General features: G+C 44.8%; 1 protein-coding gene across 4 annotated transcripts in view; it reads left to right on the top strand.

The window, feature by feature from the left end:
• Positions 1-20,901, top strand: part of ITGB6 (integrin subunit beta 6) — a 382,803-nt gene that overhangs the window by 91,171 nt on the left and 270,731 nt on the right. For all 4 annotated transcript variants that reach the window (XR_011274731.1, XM_069616349.1, XM_069616348.1 and 1 more), the window contains one exon: positions 15,411-15,572. Coding sequence is in view for 3 of the 4 variants with exons in the window: in XM_069616349.1 (XP_069472450.1) it covers positions 15,411-15,572 (162 nt within the window). In the remaining variant the exon portion in view is untranslated. The remainder of the gene's footprint in view (positions 1-15,410; positions 15,573-20,901) is intronic.

Here is a 20,901-nt window from a genome sequence, read left to right on the forward strand (position 1 = left end):
ATCAGAAAATGATTGATCTGGAAGTTCCACTGTTGGGGAGTGCGGCGACAAGATGACCGTTTTGTCTGGCCTTGCGGATTCTGAAGCGGTCTCCGATTCTCCCTTGTTGGTTGTTGCTGTTTCAGGTACACTAGTTACAACAGTGGGAAGGGATTCTGTGTCTTCTGTATCATATGGCACGGGCTGTGGGATCCATTTGGTGTGCGTCACATGAATCCAGTTTTTACGACCCGCTACCCGCACAGCAGTCTGGGTGACTAGCAGGACTTGGTAGGGACCCCTCCACCGAGGTGCAAGGCAAGACGACCTCTTAAAAACCTTCGTGAGGATCCAGTCCCCCGGTCGTAGACTGTGACCAGGACCCTCGTAGGGCACAGGTAATGCCTCTCGCACCTGGTGATAAATTGAAAACAGATTTTTAGTCAACTGGTTACAGTAATCTGAAAGAAGCACATTTTCTCTGTCCCGCAATGAGCGACTTTTTGGCATACCCCAAATATTAGCAGGTCTCCCCATTACCACCTCAAAGGGAGAGAGCCCAGTCTTAGTTTGAGGGGTTGTTCTCATCGATAGTAACACGATCGGTAAGGCATCCGGCCATTTTAGCTTGGTGCCAGCACACGTCTTAGCGAGTTTGTTCTTTATAATGCCGTTGTGCCTTTCCACTAATCCGGCACTTTGGGCATGTCTAGCTGAATGGAACCGCTTGTCAATCTGTAATCCTTTGCAAATTTGTAGGATTACAGTGGCAATAAAGTGTGGCCCATTATCTGACCAGATGACTCTCAGCAGCCCAAACCTAGGAAAAAACTCTTTCAACAGAGTTTTTTGCCGTGGTTATGGCCGTTGCATCTCTAACCGGGAAAGCCTCAATCCACTTACTAAAGGCACAAATAACAACCAATACATATTTAAGATTGTTACAACATTCCATTTCAATGAAATCAAAGTGAATAACCTCAAACGGGACAGAAGGTGGAGCGAAACTTCCTCTAGGAGTCGAGGTACCTTTTCCTACATTGTGCTGCAAGCAAACCATGCAGCTTTGGACAAAACGCTCTGCAGTTTTGAAAATCTTATCATTGGCCCATACATTGTGTAACATTTTAGTCAATTTTCGCGCACAAACATGTGTCGGACCATGAGCCATAATAACCATCATTGTAATGTAGGCGTCAGGGAGTAACCATTTCCCTTCAATATTGTCTACCCAATACCCATCGTCATCCAATATCCCTGCACCCTCGATCCATCTCTTAGTTTCCTCTATGGTAGCATCTGCTTGAATATCTTTTACAGCATTGATACTTTCACCCAAAGTGCAAACATTTACAATTTCTTTTACAGCATACATTTCTGAACTGAAATCAGTGGCAGTTTGTTTAGCTATCTGATCGGCGAAAGCATTCCCTTTTCCTACATCATCTGTAACCTTTTGATGTGCTGAACATTTTATGATAGCTAACTGAACAGGGAGTGCGAGTGCTGAAAGTAATCACACTATTAAAGTGCCGTGCTGGATTTTTCTTCCATGCGAGCTCAAGAAAACTTGTTCTTTCCAAAGTCTACCGAAATTGTGGGCCACCCCAAAAGCATACTGACTATCGGTATATATATTCACTGTAAGGCCTTCAGAAAGTTCACAAGCTCGAGTTAACTCTATAATTTCAGCGGCCTGCGCAGAGTTATGCATAATTCTTTTAGTTTCCACAATTGTGTTTAAAGTAGTAACAGCATAAGCTGTACCGTCTGGAAGTTTAAAACAAGAGCCATCACAAAATAGCTCTCCTTGTGGGCTATTCAATGCGTGTCTTTCAGATCGATTCTGCCTTTAGTCTCTTGTTCTGTCATATAAAGGCAATCGTGTGACGTATCATCATCATCAACAGTATTTTGCGAGACAGGTAAAAGTTCAGCCGGATTTAATACACAACACCTCTGAATTTGAATGTGGGGGGCAAACAAGATTAATTCGTATCTTGTCAATCGTGCAGAGGTGAGGTGTTGCGTTTGAGTTCTATTCAATAAAATATCTACAGAGTGAGGTACCATTAGGGTTAACGCATGACCCAGGACCATTCCCTCACTCTGTTTTACAGACGCAGCAGCAGCAGTAACAGCGCGCAAACATCTTGGCAAAGCGCATGCTACAGGATCAAGGGCAGAGGAATAGTAACCGCACGGCCTATTCTTCCCTCCATGCTCCTGCGTTAATACAGCCAAAGCACATCCATCACGTTCATGCATAAACAATACAGAGGCCTTGTCATAATTTGGAGTTCCTAAAACCGGCGCTGAACACAGCGCGGATTTGAGCAAATCAAATGCTGTCTGGTGTTCCAAAGTCCATGGCAATGGCAAAGAAATGTCCTTTTTTGTCAAAGCCAACATTGGTTTAATCGTTAACGAAAAGTTAGGGATCCACAATCTACAATAAGAAGCCATACCTATCAGGGCTCTAACTTCCTTTTGCGTATTTGGGACAGACATGCCAGAAATAGTCTTTATTCGTTCAGGTGTCAACCGTCTTCCCTCCTTTGACAGGAGGTAGCCTAAATAGGTGACCTCCTGACAACAATATTGGAATTTTTTAAGTGAAGCTTTGTGGCCATGTTTTGCTAGATGACAAAGCAACAACACGGTGCCTTCTTTACAGACGCTCTCAGAATCAGCAGCCAAGAGGAGGTCATCTACATACTGCAGTAATGTGCAAGTAGTAGGCAACTCGAGAGTATCGAGCTGCTCTTTCAATGCCCTACTATAAATACTTGGACTCTCAGTGTACCCTTGTGGTGCACGAGTGAATGTAAACGAGCGTCCACCTAGGATAAACGCAAACAAATACCTGCTATCCTTGTGTATGGGAATACTGAAAAACGTGTTTTTAAGATGAACAATGCTAAAATGAGTGGCAGAAGCCGGAATCATGGTTAGTATCATTGTAACATCAGGTACAATAGGAAATTGAGGAGCCACAATTTTGTTAATAGCGCGTAAATCAATTATAAAACTAAAGGGAATCGCATTATCACCTTTTTTGTATACTGGCAAAATGGGGCTGTTACATATGCTACCCGTAATCTCCTCAATTACCCCACGATGTACAAAATCAGAAACTATACATTTCAAAGCCTGTCCGCCTTCAACTGAGATCTTATAATGCGGGATGCGAGGCAATTTTACTCCATGTTTCAAAATAATTTTAACAGGTTCAATTTGAAGAATGCCCACATCATTATCATCAATTGCCCATAAGCATTCTGGAACATTACTAAATTCTGGCGGTAAAGGTTGAGTCAAAATCTGAGAGGCGAGTGATTGCTGAGGTGAAATTGTTAACCGAACTCCGTCCGGAGAACAATGTATTACTGCATGCAATGCCTTCAACACATTTAGCCCCAGCAAGTTCTCCCCACAGTTTGTGGTAGGTAGAAATGGACACTGTTCCGTGAAGGGACCCAGTGTTATCGGTACCGGCAAAGAGACCGGACAAACTACAGGTGTGCCTGAAAACCCTACGGAAACGTTGGACTGCCCTGACAGGGGAATATTTGGAACCCGTGAATGATCAATGGAACATTTCTGTGCTCCCGTATCTACTAAAAATAGATGCTTCCTATTTCCCACCGCCATCTCAACGTAGGGGCCTTTCTGATGAACGGGAATAGGCGTAGGTTCCAAATCCTGCTTCGGGCAATCCTAGCGAAACAGAATATTATCAAAAGGAAGCTCTTCAGAGAGGTACGCGGCAGAAGGGTGATCAAAAATGTTTCTATTATCTATATTCGAAACTTGCTTATCTTGTGAAGGAGGTTGTTGTGATTCTGGTGCAAACTGACCTCTGCCAGGACCCCCTGCACCTGGGCGACCTCTGGATCGTCTACCCATGTTCCCAAATTACCTTTGCTGCAAGGTCGGACATTGTGCGCGCCAGTGACCTTCCTGCCGGCAATAGGTACACTGGTTAATGGTTACCGGAGCCAAGGGCGCACTTCCCTGCGGAATGTCCTGACCTCTACATTGATTACCCCCTCTAGGGCTTCTAACAATCTGCTGTAATAAAACTTTAGTTTTCAGGTCACCCTTTTTTTTCTCAAGTTTTTCCTTTTCAGTATTTACACGATTTTCACAGTACTGAGCCATATGCAGTACTTCTGATTGAGACTTCGCCTGCCAAGCGCTTTCAGAAGACATAATCTGTAAATGGATGTCAGGCAGCAATCCACGTACAAATTTGTCGACAAACAGCCTTTTCCCTGACTCTGTGCCTAAGTCTTGTCCACTGAAATCTGAGAATACCTGCTCGAATCGATTGAAGAAATTGGTAGCACCCTCAGTCTTTCCTTGGACATAGGCCGTAAGCTTGTCCCAAATGATTTTTTTTTCAGGAACCATAGTTTTCAATTTTACAATAATTCTATCAGGCAAGGTTAATATCACTTGAGGTGGTCGTTCGCCAGGTGGTCTTTCTCTATCTAGCCTAACCATGTTATCCCATGTATCTCCCAACCCAGGTATGTCATCTATAGTCCTAATCTGTTTCCACAAATCAACTGGCAGGAGTACGGGAAATAATAGGTCAATATCACTTAAGGTGAATACCGACGACTGTAAGACCAACTCTATTTCTTTATAGAATCCGGTCGGATTCTTTCTTATATCGGGAATAGATTGCTTTACGGTGTTCACTTCCTGTCTTGAAAACGGGACTAACCAAACTGTGATACATAATGTGCGGGAATGCTCACAGCGACTATACCCTGTGCAGCATTGGCCGCAACCTCAACCTTTGGGACAAATGTCAACAAATCTTTCTTCTCACACACTCATTCTGCAGGTGCTCTACCATCACCTGTATCACTTTCTTTTGCATTTCTAACGTATACTGACTATATGTGTCATATACTTCATCTGGAGTTATCGACATATCCGAAATCCATCTTATCGCATCCTTTATACAAATTCGCGCTTCCTCTCCTTTTAATTGGCGGCGAGGAGAAAACCGTTTCTGTAAGTACATAATACCTAAACTACCACCATCTGCTTCCTCATTCTGTAACTGTGCCAACTCCTTCCTATACTCAAAACTCCTCTCAACATGCTCATATACCTTCTCCGCAGTATCTCTGGACAACGCTAAGGCGTTCAAATCCCGTAACCCTTGTGGGAAATCTACATCATTTAGTCTATTCCACATTATACTCAAATGAGTCCCTAATCCTTCAATAAAAACATTTTTCTCAGGAATACTTTTAAAATTTTTGAGTGTGGAAAAAATATCGGCTTGTTCACCCTTCTCCATACAATGTTTAGCCCAAGGAATCAATTCACTCTTCTTGTCTGGGGACACAGTATTACGAGTCACAACCCTTGGTCTCGCTCCCTGGTCTACTATAAGCGATGCAGAATCACTTGGAAGAAGAAGAGTAGGCACATGCTGATTATCAACAGGTGAAGGCAAGGGGGCAGGCAAAGGAGCGACGCCTGGAAGAACAACAGGAAGAACAGCAGTGAGGACCGGAGGAACTATAGGAGGGGGAACAACAACGGGAAGGGGCAAAGCGCCAGGAGGAGGGACGTATGGAGGTGGCGCGGAGGCATCGGGCCTTCGTTCATGCAAAAGTTTATTAATCAATCCATCTGACGTATGAAAATCTTTTGAAGGGTAGATTTTCTGAATGCCTAATTGAAACGCCCTGTTCGTGTTCCAAACTGACTCCAATTGTTTACTTTGATCATATAACCGTGCCTTTTCGACACTTGTCATATGTCTACGCATATGTTTCTCTCTACTCTTTTGTTGCTGCAAAGCTTCTGTTTTCCAACTGTGTAATGCGTCAAATGCTGCAGGTCTGGCCTTTTTCTTTACTAATACAGACTCTAAATATTCTATACGATGGATTTCAAAACTACCATTGGTTGGTCACCGAAGATTAGAATTATGTCTGGTCTGTCTGTGCCAAATGTCATTAAATGCTATACTACCAAAGCCTTTCTTACAGTACATAGTAGAACGCAGACGACCCCTCCTGTGGTGCGGGACGGCTATCTTCCAAAGATTGTCTGTCGCTGCGGAATAATGCCCTAAAGCAGGCAGACAATTTCCCAGGCATATCAAAGTTCTGGTGTTACCTGGTTAAATAATTGTGCTCGCGAGTACAATGCTCCAAATTCAAATTGTCAGGGTTAGATTAAGAATCGGGACACGATTCACCTGACCAAAGGACTGGGAGGCCCGATCGGGTTACTAAGGACAATGCTAAGGACCCACGTGTCTGGTGATTTTCGGCAAATTTACCCACCTCAAATATATGGACCCTCGTCAAGACGTCGTCTCGGGTTACAGCTCACCGTCCAGGGATCGGATTGTGCAGTTTCGTCGAGGAATTCGCTTCTCGTCTAGAGTGGCCGTTTCTGTTGGCACCCTCCGATCCCGGTCCGATAGCCAAGCCAACCTTCAACGAGACAAAGTCAATCTTGAGGGTCCCTATCGGGCGCCATCTGTGGAATCAGAAAAAATACAATATTACGGCTGTTACACCAAGCAAAGGAAAATACACCGACACGGGCTTGTAAAGATTCCCAGAATCTTTATTACAAAACTGAACAGTATTAAACAAAGTACACAAATAGCTATTTGGCCGTCAATACATCACAGAGACCACCAGCAGGGTTCAATGTGAGCAGTGAACAGAATTTCCTAGCTGGACATCGACATATTTATACAATTTGTAAAAATGATGTCCAGCCTCTTACAAGTTAATAATACATTGGGCTAGGGTCGCGCCAGGTTCACTTTCCTAATTTACATATCTTGTGCATGCGGTTTACTTTTGAATACAAACTCCATTATTCTTTAATTTAACGTTACACTCTTTACATACTGTTTCAATACAGATCAAATAAATGTTTCGCATTTTATATTCGGATAGCGTTACTGTTCTTGTATACTTGTAGTTTAACATTGCTGATTCAAGTAATCCCCTGCTCCCGAGGTCAACAAAGGACAAGGTCTACATGATCCTAACATGTAGCCTGAAGGCAGGTTGGACATTAACTCTCCTACGGAGGTTGAAGAGGTTAAGACAAGAACAAGAGCAAACGAGACGGCCATTTTAAATTACAGGGTGACTTTGTACAAAACCCCCAAAATGGCGCTTCTAACCTAAAATGGAGGCTTGATTCAAGATGGCGGCTTACATCAATTTCTAAGGTCAAGACCTTGCCGTAGAGAGTTATTCGCGTACAATTTTAAGCAACTTGGCGTACGCCAATATACGTACAATCGTTACAATAGGAGGCATAATTTAATATCCAGTTTGACAAAGTGTGAAAGAGCATGTTAAGCTCAGTTGGCAAGCAGTGTTGGAAGCTGTCTCTGCTCCACGTGGCTGATTTGAACTGAGGAAACCCAGACTCAGCCTTTCCCTGGAGGCGGTGATTCACAAAGAGGCCCGGCATGCAAAGCATGCACGCAAAGTGCGCGTTGAATGCAGTTGTGAAACAGGACCAACCCTGTGTATCCTTTCATCCTGGGAGTCAGGGCAGGATCTTGTTGCTTTCTGGATCGCACACATCAGTTAAAATTGCTTGCATTGTGTATGGCCTCTGGAGTAAATCAGCTGCAATTGCAGCTTTCTGGGCTATGCAATCTCATGCGTCTAAGGGTCAAGAACGGGTTAACCCGCTGGCAAGCAAAAACTCTGCTACTCCCAGGATAACGGATGAGGAAATGGGCAGTAAAAATAACATATCAACATTTGATAAAGCAGCACACTGAAGACCTGATTACTGAAACAGCATTGGCGCAAGCAGGCATCCTTCTTTCCTTAGGGTGCCATTTAATCCCTGTAGCAAAGTGTGAAGATATCAGGGCGTTCACATGAAGGTGGAATCTGAGCTAATAGAAAGTAATCGGAGGGGGAAGCCTACAGCTATGGAGAGGCCTTTGAAAATAACTTATGATAACAGAGTCCAACTTCAGGGAAAAGAAAGAGCACCTAATCCCAAAAAGGTCGATTGGGCTTGGTTATTATTGAACCCTGATTTTGCACACTAATAAGGAGCGGGTGGATAAGCAATACCTTTGTGGGAGAAATATTTAATTTGATGAGTTGGAAAACTAGGAATCACTCTAATCTATTTATTGAACACTCTGAGGGGCTGGTAACGGTGACCCCCTTATGTAATTATGATGCAGAAATCATGACTAAGAGAAACCCTGCTTACGGATGGATACACATTGCTTTGAAAGAAGGCCAGCATACAATGTTCCTCAATTATATAGTATCAGGTGGAATCTTGGGCAAGAAAGAAAAGGAAAATAGATAATCTTCAATCAGGCTTTAGAAAATGGTTATGGAGATCCTTAAATGGGCTTGTGCTCAGGATATTTCAGTGAGAAGCCTGGAAGAAAGGCAGGACAACGCATGTTGCTTTTAGAGATCCATGTGCAGCATTAGATAGAGTTAACAGGACCAGAAGTGGGGAAATGCAGGATGGCCTTCTAGGAGTTTTGGTAGATTTGTACTTGGAAACTTCAGTACAGATTCGACTTAACAGTCATGGGTTGATGTCTTCCAATGTTCCAACTGTAAGAGGTCTCCGCCAGGGCTGTGTGGCCCTTGATTTATTAAGTGCTTGACAATGTGATGGGGCAATCATATCAACAGTTTATACAAGGCTATATATACATAGCAATGACCACATCGCCCAAAAATGTTACAATTTACTGCTGAAGAGCAGTTCATAGCAAGGAGTAGAAAATGCATACCTATAACATGCAAATTCAAGAGTTCAAGGAGGATCAGGGGGGTCTGTATGTCCCAGTACACCAGTAGTGATTGTTTGCAGGTAAGCTCGGAAAGGGGGTGTGCAACAGGCAGTTTGCAGGGAGATCCAGCGTTCCTCCAAGTCTGATGTCCAAGTGGCATCCCAGAGCCACTGTTCCATGGTGGGGCTAGCAGGTCTAAGTCATAACAACAATATACAGCGGACAGCAATAATCATACAAAGACTAGCACATTTACGATGGGCACCCTGAAGTGGCAAGAACTCGTGAAACCGGCAGTTCATAGAATTCGGATACATAGTGCAGTCCAGCATCTCAGATACAGCAGTACAGACCCCCGCCCAATACCCCGAAATTCTCAGAAAAGCCCAGACTATATGAAGGTAGCCTGCGCTGTCTGAGTGGCATCTAGGGCAGAGGCGAGAGTGGTCTCGGGACATAATGTGTAGTCTAGCTGGGGTGTAGTGAAATCTGTGCAATACCTTGAATTGAATCAGGCGGAAACTGGCATTACAGGAAACCTCTCATGTCTGCATGCACATCATTTCCCAGCTTGTGTCAGTGATACTAGTACCCAGATCCCCGCCCCTGGTCTCTTGAAGCTTGGATAGTGGTTTGTTAATCTGGTCCTGAAGCAGCTTGTACAGTCTAGATACTAACCCAGTAGAAAAAACACTTTCTGTAATCAGTGCCAAAAGTGGTTCATCCGGGTGCGAAGAGGGGAACACCCTCCATGTCTTCTTGACTGCGTGGCAGTCCCGCGTACTGCAGCCACCGAGAGGTCTGCCCACCAGGATATTTAGGTAGATCAGGCCACGCGACGAAGGTACCCATATCAAACATGTCGCCCAGAGTGGGATAGCCATCAGCTGCCCAAGTGTTCACAGCAGTTCTGCTTATTTTAGGGAACCCCCAGACAGAAGTTCCAGAGCAGTAGATCCCTATGAAATGGGTGAGGGTTATCGATCAGCCTCCATATTTTATCCCATGCCAATGCTGTGGTGGCCACTGGACTGGGCACCCTAGGATCTTTTCACATTGGGGGTAGTACCAAAGAGTGAAGGTTGCGGGGTGCAGTCACGTGGCGCTCGATTTTTCCATGTGGGAGTGGAACCAATAAGTAAACCAATAAACTGCATATTGAGCCTGGGCTGCCAACCAGTATTTCTCAAAATCTGGGGACGCCAGTCCCCCCTGACTATATGGTCTCGTAAGTGTGGCCGATTTGAGTCTTACCACCACAGCATGTCCCCGTACAGATGTCAAATGGCTGCAAGAGCAGACCACTGGTGCAGACCCTGTCCACAGGCAATGTGTAAAGTAGCTGTATCCATTAAATGAATTGGGGCCGAAATTGCACTTTTCAAGTACAGCCCAGAGGAGCCACCAAGATACTGAGTCAAAGGCCTTCTGAACATCCAATATAGCAGCCACCACCCCCACATCAGGATGAACTTGGGCTAGGATGTTAAATAGGTGCTTCAGATTGAGGGCCATGGAGCGGCCATGCACAAATCCAGCCTATTCAGGGTGTATAAGATGTGTCATATAGGGGGCGAGCCAAAGGACCAGCACCTTTGCAAATATTTTAAGATCACTATTGATGAGTGAAAGGGGATGATATGAGTCGCAGTGCGTAGCAGGTTTACCATGTTTAAGAAGCACGGTTATCATTGCCTCTCTAAGTATGGGGGGTAGCTCCTTCTTTGCACAGGATTCGTCCCATAGGGCAGACAAATGAGGCACAAGGTGGAACTTATAGCATTTATAAATGTCCATGGTTAGACCATCCGGACCGGCGGCCTTACCGGAGGGCAGAGCTTCGATGGCATGCAAAATCTCCACAACCCCCATCGGACAGTCGAGAGCCTCACTAGTCTCGTCAGAGAGCACTGAGAGCCGGAGTCAGTCTAGGAACGCATCTATATCTGAGCCAGGCGTCATATCATTATTAGCGTAATGTGCCATATAAAAGGAATGGAACACCTTGTTTACATCTGATTCAGTATGGACTAGGACCCCAGTCTACCCGGGCATTACACTTTGCCATATTGCCTTGCTGCCCCATGGATGTCGAGGAACTTCCTTTCCTTATCAGCGTGGCCTCTGAAGCTGTCCAATGCCTCTTTAATTTCACCTAGAGTGGTGGAGGCCTGATTTGCTGCATATTGTGTTTCGAGTGCTGAAGGGAGGCCTACCTGTCTCGGATTTTTCAGTGTATAGCCTTAATAATCCCTAATTCTTAAGCCATGGCCATGCCATGGATATAGACCTTGATGGCATCCCTAAGGGTAGCCAGGGAATCCACCGTACCCACGTTTATTTTAAAACAGTCGTCACCACATTCCCCTAGCTCTGCCTCAAATACCGGGTCTAATAGTGCCTGAGTTTTAAGCCCCCAGGGTCATCCCACAGATTGTCTCTCATCCCAAGCCAGAGTCAGGGTTATCGGGGAACGGTCTGAGTATGTCCTGGACAGTATATCCGCCTCCACCGTCCAATTCTAGAGTGCGAGTCGTGAACTGTTGAATAAAATGAGAACCCGCAGGACTGTGGGTATAGCAGTCTCCAGGCATCTTCTGCTCCCAGTCTGATCCGTCCTTCAAGTATGGTCCAGGCGGCTCTAGAAAGCTGCCGGGCTCTATTCCCAGACCTGTCCAGATTAAGATTTGCAATGGTATTAAAGTCCCCATCCCATAAGACAGGCACTCAAGGGTACATTGCCAATAAGTCTATCATCTGAGAGTAGAAGTCGGGGTCATCTACATTGGGGCTGTAAATGTTGAGCATTACCACGTCTAGACCAGATAGCACAGTGTGCACCCGAGCGGATCTACGGGAGTGGCCTTCGGTACATATTGTAATGATTTGGGAATCAGGATCATGACACTGCGACTTTGGGTAGAATATTATGTATAGAAATGATGTGTACCCCAGCTTTTAGCAAACCTATTTCAGCCTGCAGCTAGTGCATGTTTTTCCTGTAAAAAAGAATGCAGGCCTTGTGTTGTTCTGCATAGAGCTGCAGCTTCCTCATCTTAGCATGATTGCCTAGACCTCTGATATTCCAGCTCATGCACTTCAGTGTGTCAGCCACCATCAGGCCATTGTAGGTGGTAAGTCATGGGCCCAGTGCGGGCCAGTAAGGAGCATCTTGTCAGAAAAACTTCAGAGAGTGGTAGCCCACTGATAGCCCTATCACACATGTCAAGCATTTTCCATTTAACATTTTCCGTCAACCCTCCCTCTTCCCCCAGCCCCCTCCCAATCAGAGGCATACTGAAAGGATAAGCAGGTTCACCCAGGGAAGTGTTGGTCCAGGAATTTAGGAATTTCATTGTCTCTTCAGGGATTGTAAAGAAGTAAAGTTTGTCAGAGTGCTCTACCCTGAGCTTAGCAGGAAATAATAACATGGCATATTTGACCCCTAGCTCGCAAAGTCTCATCTTCACTGCCATGAAGGACTTCCGTTCCTGCTGCACGGTGATGGAGAAATCCGGATAATAAAGTGAATTCTATTAGATCCAACCAGGAGCTTCCCTTTGGCTCTGGCAGCACGCAGCAGTGCATCCCTCTCTCGGTAATTCAGGACTCTGGCAATAATTGGGCGAGGAGGGGCTCCTGGTTTAGGCTTTATGGTCAGTTAGCGGTGAGCATGTTCTATAGCAAACTGAGGCAATAGTTTGGTACCATCAAGCAGGGAGAGAATAGTGCGCACTACATAATCTTCCATGGGGGCCGTAATGTTGTCCTCTGGGACCCCGATTATGCGTAGATTATTGCGCCGGGATCAGGACTCTAAATCCTAATTTTTCTTGCTGACAGTTTGCACCTGCTTGGTAAGTGAAGTCAATTCAGCTCTGAGCGTCGTGATGTCGTCCTCCGCTAGTCCGAATCTGTACTCAACCTCAGTGACCCGGGAGTCAGTCGTTTCCATGCAGACCTTTATGGCACTGATCGTCCCACTCATGTCATCCGGTTTGGTGTTGAGGGTTGTGAACCCTTCCTGTATATAGTCCATCATTCGCTGAATCTCCATGGGCTCCCCATTTGCAGGAGCAGAAGGGCCCGCTGTAGCTTTAGCGCCTCCCAGAAAACATATTATTTATTGATCTCAAGAAGGTGTTGGCAAATGGATCTTCTGATGAAATGCATTAATGGATTTTAAGATGTAGTACCATTTTGATGTTGGAAGAGATCTTCCTGGATTCATTATTATTAACTAACCCCAACCTGGCTGACTTGTGTGTTACCAGGGATCAGGTCCCAAAGTATACATTATGTAAACAATTGAACAAAAAAAGTATTGAGGAACACTCCAATTAATTTGTTGAATTTTCTGAATGCTATCAGGAGGAAAATGTTTATGAGGATTACCCACTTCACGGACTATGGAGAACCAGATAAATTCGGTCTGTGGGCTTGGCCTCCTCAAACTGAAGCAGTTGAAGAAAGTTCTCCCTTTTATCCCTGGGGAATTTCATGCCCAGGTAGTCATAGCTTGCCTTAATGACAGCATCGATTACTGTAGTGCCATTTATCTGGCTCAACCACTGTATCACATTCAGCGTCTTTAGGTGTTGCAAAACGCGGCAGTCAGATTAGTGAAATGGATCCCTTTTGGTCAGCATGTCTCTGAGGCGCATCAATCCCTACACTGGCTGCCGGTTGCAGCCCGAGTTAAACTTAAAGCCTCCTGTATGATCCATCGAGCTCTGAGTGCGAAAGCTTGTTGGGCCGTTCAGGAGAAACTACATAGCTATACCCTAGGCCGCCCCTCAGATCTACTGACGCAGCACTCCTATGTGTCCCTAAATATCAAAAGGAGCTAATCGGGGGTAGAGCTTTCTCCATTGCCGGGAACGCACACTGGAATTCATTACCGCCTGTGCTACGGCATACCACAGACTTTGCACTTTTTAAACGAAATATAAAAACTCATCGGTTTACGTGATTCTCCGCTCTCATTTCTCCAGTATCTTATTCTAATGCGCCATGATGCCTTTGGTGTCAGTGCGCAATATAAGTACTTGATTGATTGATTGATTGATTGATTGAGGATTTGTTGTGATCGCATCCCTACTTACAAGATCTTAGGCTTGCGTAAAGGTATTCCAAGGGAAGAATGAGGTTGCAGAGTACTTCCTTCTCCAGTAGCTTAATTTAAAGCAGTTAAGAGGGGATTATTTTAGGCACTTTGTCCATGATATAGGTGGAATTTGGGCTTTTAATTTTGGCAGATAATCAGCTATCCTTAACATTGACAACCATTTGTTTAATGTTTTTTCATTTCCAGGAAATGAATTCAAAAAGATAGGAAACGCATTTTGTAGGTAGATACATTATAATGATTTTCTAGTAAATAATGATGGATATAATGATTTATAGTTTATAACTCTGCTTTTGTTTGTTATGAATGTGCATATTTTGTATGTATTAGATAAGTAAATGATGTTTTTAACTGTTTTCTTTTTTTGTTTTTAAGTGCAAGGTTTGACTGAAACCAATTTACAATAAAATAAATAGCTGAAAACAGCGCATGTTAAAACATGCATTGTATTATATGAATTATAGTTGTTTTTTTATAATGTGCTTAATTCCAAAGAGGTTTCTATGCGGTACACTGGATTTGAACCTGTGTTGCACTGTGTCGTCTAGCAAGACGAGCACATTGCCACTGAGCTATACTACTACCCGTCTACATTGTGGAGTGAAACTATAGCTTATTTTAGCCTTATGGGCAGCATGAACAGAAATGATCACAGGATAATATCCCTCACCTTAGTTAGGGCCTCAGACTAAGGCTAAAGGCCATACATTGGGAAAGGTCATTTATCTTAGTGATATTGGCCCTCATTACAAGGTCAGTGGTAACCCGCTGGTGCTACCGGCGGGTTGCCGCTGTCCTCGAAACACCAAATCCGCCACCAGACTTCCCGGTGCCACTGAGATATTACAAGTCCCGGCGGAGCAGGAAGTCAGGCGGGAGATTCGGTAAATCATTTGGAAGCACCGGCACTGTTGCTAACGGTGCTGGTGCTTCCGTGACAACTCTGCCTACTGGGGCTGATGCGCCCAGCAGGGTCAGACGTGCCGGGCGGGGTGACCCCGGCAGGCAGACTTGTAGTGTGGCAGTCCGGAAACAAGGGTGCCGGTAAGCCTACCGGCACCCTTGTTCCCGGACTGCCACACTCATAATGATGCCCATTGACTGTTAAGGAGCCATTTGCAGCTTGCACACAGAAATACATATGTGTGGTGCTTGTGGTGTTACATTATTATTTTTCAGGTGCACAGTTTTGAAATCAAATATTATCCTTAGACTTTATAGGTAGAACCAACAACAGTGAACTAGGACACTTTGATAAGCGAGACCTCAGACAGTGGAATTGGATGCTTGTTTTGCATAATCACTGAAAACAAAGATTTTTATTGCTATTTAAGACAATGCAGCTGCTGTCTGATTGCAAGGATTCTGTCAAAACTGGAGTTATTGACTGCAAATGGATAATTCTCATTGACTGGAGGGAGCTGAAAAATGAACAAAATTAGCTCGTTTTCAAAACTAGTTTGTCCCATTCCATTTTGCTTGTGTTAATAATTTAAATTGCAATTTTAGGAAAAAATTGGGTGGAGAAATGACTCGCTGCATCTTCTGGTTTTCGTGACCGATGCCGACTCACACTTTGGAATGGACAGCAAATTGGCTGGCATTGTTATTCCAAATGATGGCCTTTGCCATCTGGACAGCAACAACGAGTACTCAATGTCTACTGTGTTGGTAAGATGATGCCTTCTTCTCGTTCTGTTACAGTATTTGCTCTGTTCATGCACTTTGCATTGTATGGGGTTGTGGGTATTTACACATCGCAGCACGGAATAGACATTCGCACAACCTCTGTCCTTAAGAGGATGCGCGGGCTCCGCCATGCTTGCATTCCCTCCCCTTTTACCAACATAAGCAGAGCTTTAGTTAACCTTTTGCAGGTAGAATCTAGAACATTCCAAGCCTAAAATTGTAGAAGTGCTTAATATTTTGAGGGTAAATTAATTTGGTGACAGAAGTATTGTTAGGTAACAAGACAGGCACAATGCTCCTATCTTCTGAGAACAAAATGGAAGACAGAAGCGGCAATTGCATTTGTCCAGATCTGGCCACGGAGTGGAGTGAGCAATTGGAGAAGTCATTCAAGGAAAATCAAAATGCCAAAAATATGGTTAAGAATTCTACTGAGTATCCTTATCTGGTACCCTCTTTAATATGGGGTGCAATCTATTGTAGTCTTTCACGTCCTGGCACATAGACAATCTTATTGATGCCAGGCACATTTAAAATTCACCTTCCTTCACCTGTGCTATTTGGTATATCGTTTTGACATGCTTTATAATTCTGAACAAAAGAAAACAATTGAACTGCTGTCCATGTATCCCATGATGTGAAAACAATGTGCTTAAGCTACCATCCTGTATGAATATCACATAGTAGGCTATGCAGCATAGTTTGAGAATGTATAGACTCAATCCAAGGTGCGCCTATGGCTGCACGAAGGAGCACAGCCAATCAGCCAATAGCGCTGCTGTTGTGACCCATATCACATGTAGTGGAAATAGACCAGCAAATCACTGGGAACCACCTACATGTGATGAACAGCAACGGTGGAAGCCATTGCTGCAATGGCAGCTGCCATCTTAACAATTGCTGTTGCCCATCCAACAATGAGAATGATGGATTCCGCCTATAGTTGCAGGGGGACCAGGTCCATCCTAATAGTACATGCCTTTACATTCTTTTAATGTTTCAGGTTGAGCCACAATTTACAGATCAAGCTTTCACTCCATTTCTGGATATCCACAGCATGTGAAGTTAACCAGGAGACACACTCCCTGATGTGCTTAGAATGATTCTAAAAAACACTTGGGGCAATGATGTTACCTATTGGGGTTACTTTACTGCCTCTGATTTAGCTGACTCCTGGATGTGTTGATAAAACAGGCACGAGTTGCACATAAGAATATGAAAGAGAGCCTTGTTTTAAGAAGATTGTTTAAAATGTCACGGTGTTGAGAAGTCAACATTGTAATGAACCCGATCTTCCCATGTGCACCTCACTTGGCAGTTACATGTTGGTCAGGGGGTCCATTTCAGTGATCATGGGAGTTACTAAAGACTCACATTCCTTATATCCACTTTAAAACAAGCTTGAAAAAGCATATTGTGTCAGTACCGTCTGCCCTGATAAAGTGTTATTGTGACTTTGCCCTGGTCTTCATATTGAAAAGAAGAGCAGCAATTTATTTTGGTGTGGAGTAACTTGCCATGAGAAACTAGAGATTGGAGTTGGGCACCATCATTGTGTACAATAATATTCCTGGCCATATCTTATGTAACAACAGTGCCCTCTAATTAGATATCCTTCGCAAATATAAGATCTAAACATTCAACACAATCCTGACTGGATATCACATTCAACTCCACTTTGGCTTGAGTTTACATTTAGACGTTTATGATAGAACTTGAGTTCGTCTAATGAGACATCCCAAATCAGAATGGGGTCAGCTATATAGTTTTGCCACGTGACCACATAGAAGCTATATGGTGGATAATATGCATAGACCAGGCATGCATACTCTCCCACAACCCCATGAAGAGGTTAGAGTACGCGGGGGGCTCCTCTGCTCCCCTGATCCGTGCCCTGCAGCTGAACGAAATAACTATCACCAGATAGAGAATAGGCATTTTTCAAAATGAAGTCTATCCTCTCAAGAAGCATCTTTCTCTTTTCAATGTTGAAAATAAATAGCAGATCTAGTGCATAGAATATCTTCCACAGGCTATATAGAGAGGTAACATCCATGGTGTCTAACTACCATGTTTACTCACATTACATCTGTGTGGTCGCATACATATCAGGGTCGGTTTCATACAAAAGCCTTGAGAAATCTATCCACAAACTGAAACTAGTTCTTGGTAATGCTCGCCATTCTTGATATGAGTGGACGTCCTCTTCGTGGTCGGTAGGGTTTATGGATCTTGTGAAATAAATATCAAAACAAGGGTCATAGGATGTTTAGGCATACAAATATCATTCCACTATAGTGCAAATCCCCTCTAAATAGCAGTTGTTTAGTAACACATTTATTTTATTGTTAAATTCATGAGTTGTATTAGAGTAACCTGCAATAGGAGGTACGATCTCTAAACTGCCTGCACATCTCATTAGCATAATCTTTAGTTGGTAATATAGCTATTTCCGCTTCCCTATCAGCCTCCTTAATAGTAATGCGGTCACTGGATGCAAGGCGATATGAGGCGATTGCATGATCACTGGACAAGTTTTGTTTCATAAACACTGAAGAGATACTGATTCCCACCTTCACAAGATGGAAGCTCACTAGGAGAAAAAGGTATCAGTATTGTTGCCTGTAGGAAAGGATTGGCAAAAGTGCGCGTTAGGTCTAACATGAGTTGCCAAAACAGTAGATGGATCAACTTCTGGATCTGATGGGACAGTATCAAGCACATTTCTAGGTTCAGAAATCTCTTAGAAACTGGTATTGAGAGCGATATTTTGAAGGTCTCTAAACTCTGGGAAACGATGGCAACATTTGTATTGGCAAATAAGGGATCATTTCAAAATTGCTTCTGCAATTTAAATGTTATAGTTCTAAATCTATCGACCGTAGAAGGATCAAAGGCTTAGTCGATGCTGGCAGAATTGAAATGTGTGTCCTGCAGGCTGGACAGATGTCTGAGTGACTTCTCAGGTCCCAGTGCTTGCTGCTGACAATAATCGTACATGCTTCCTGCAATGTCAGTGCGTTGCCGAGGGCATTTACAGGGATTCCAATGGAACCCTTTGCGGATTTCAGCCTCTCCGCCTGCATTAAATCGGTGCATGTGCATTTTCTGCACAGAGAGGTTGGGGTAGGCAGATAGAGGCATTGCGTACCGCTCACCCCCTTCTCTGCTCATGAAATCCAACAGAATTCCATGCTTTGTAATGTAGTGGTGGAGAGAGGGTCTATGCCAGTACTCTTTGATCCGCTTCCCTCTCCACACGCGTGAAAATGGCCCCCATTGCCTCCGAAAAGGATTTGCTTGTTATGGCATCCCTCTTGAAAAGGTGATATATCTTAATATGTGTGCTGCATACACATGCGTGATTCGATGAATGCTGAGGAAGTGCGGCCTCGCAGAGCTCAGTATATTGCACAATGGCAGACTGTGCATGGCCTGACTGGTCTGACCACACAGCGTCTTATTTCATGTCCAGCCATAACCTTAGCAGCCACTGTTAGCGGCCTCTTCCTCCGCAGCGGTGAGTGCACGCGCGTGCAGATGCCGCTCGGTGCCTTCACGCACAGCCCCCGCTGCATTCCTCTCCATCATTCAGGAAATAGCTATCCCTAATGCCACTCAGCAACATTCCTTGCCTTGTTTCTTGGAGCTGACGCTTAGACATGGATATCAGGCGGCATAGCAAGCGACACAAAACTTGCATGAAGATCGCGAATTCCACGAACCATCTGCAAGGCTTGAATGCTGCATTCCAGGCTAGCACGCGCCAGGTTATCACAGACAAGCGTAACCAAGGCACAGGCTCAATGCCATCTCCCCCCGTTCTCGATAGCTCAGTAGGTCACTCGTTTGCAGGGTCGATTCGGCCTTTCACTCTTACGAGCTTGCTAAACCGCCTGCTATCATTCAGTTTGCAGAGTGTTTGCAATAATTAAATAGGTTGTTGCTCGCAGTTAGTTTATCTTGTGCCTATTTCCCAGTGGAAAAGAAAGTTCCTATCTTTTTCTCTTTTTAGTATCTTTATTCCCTCACGCTTTTTTTTTTACCTTTACTCTTCTCCAGCCCCACTCCCCGCGCCCCTCCGAGCATCCACATAGCTGTGCCAGCCAGAGGCACCGACTTTTGGTTTTACCGTGGTGAGCCAAGGGCGAGGGTGGGAGTTAGAGGGGGGTTGTGGCCAGGCGGCGGGCCAAAAAAACCCCAGATTATAAAAATATGGACTTTAATGAAGATAGTGTGAGGAGAGGGTTCGGGCCCGGAGTACCCACAAACTCGGCGCCCTGGTGCCCACATCAATATGATAACCGGTCTGCAAATGGAGCCTGCGCTGCTGCCCTGTGTTAAGCTTGTTGTTGAAAGAAATATCACAAAATCTTGACCAGAAACCAAATATGCACATTGAGAAGGCAAGCTGGCAACGTGGAAACATGCTGGAGGAGACCTTTGCACTGAACACTCGCACATTTCCAGGAATTCCACCTGCTTTAACTTGTGCTGGCTTCAACCTGAGAACTATGGCTTACTGGCTCCTCTCAGGCTTCAACCTGAGAACTATGGCTTACTGGCTCCTCTCAGGCTTCAACCTGAGAACTGCCGCTGACTGGCTCCCTCTCAGGCTTCAACCTGAGAACTATGGCTTACTGGCTCCTCTCAGGCTTCCACCTGAGAACTGTCACTGACTGGCTCCCTCTCAGGCTTCAACCTGAGAACTATGGCTTACTGGCTCCTCTCAGGCTTCCACATGAGAACTGTCGCTGACTGGCTCCCTCTCAGGCTTCAACCTGAGAACTGTCGCTGACTGGCTCCCTCTCAGGCTTCAACCTGAGAACTATGGCTTACTGGCTCCTCTCAGGCTTCAACCTGAGAACTATGGCTTACTGGCTCCTCTCAGGCTTCAACCTGAGAACTGTCGCTGACTGGCTCCCTCTCAGGCTTCAACCTGAGAACTATGGCTTACTGGCTCCTCTCAGGCTTCAACCTGAGAACTATGGCTTACAAGCTCCTCTCAGGCTTCAACCTGAGAACGGTCGCTGACTGGCTCCCTCTCAGGCTTCAACCTGAGAACTATGGCTTACTGGCTCCCTCTCAGGCTTCAACTTGAGAACTATGGCTTACTGGCTCCTCTTAGGCTTCAACCTGAGAACTATGGCTTACTGGCTCCTCTCAGGCTTCAACCCGAGAACTGTCGCTGACTGGCTCCCTCTCAGGTTTCAACCTGAGAACTATGGCTTACTGGCTCCTCTAGGGCTTCAACCTGAGAACTGTCGCTGACTGGCTCCCTCTCAGGCTTCAACCTGAGAACTATGGCTTA

This window comes from Ambystoma mexicanum, chromosome 9, assembly GCF_040938575.1.
Source record: "Ambystoma mexicanum isolate Mex_15411 chromosome 9, UKY_AmexF1_1, whole genome shotgun sequence".
Lineage (NCBI taxonomy): Eukaryota > Metazoa > Chordata > Amphibia > Caudata > Ambystomatidae > Ambystoma > Ambystoma mexicanum.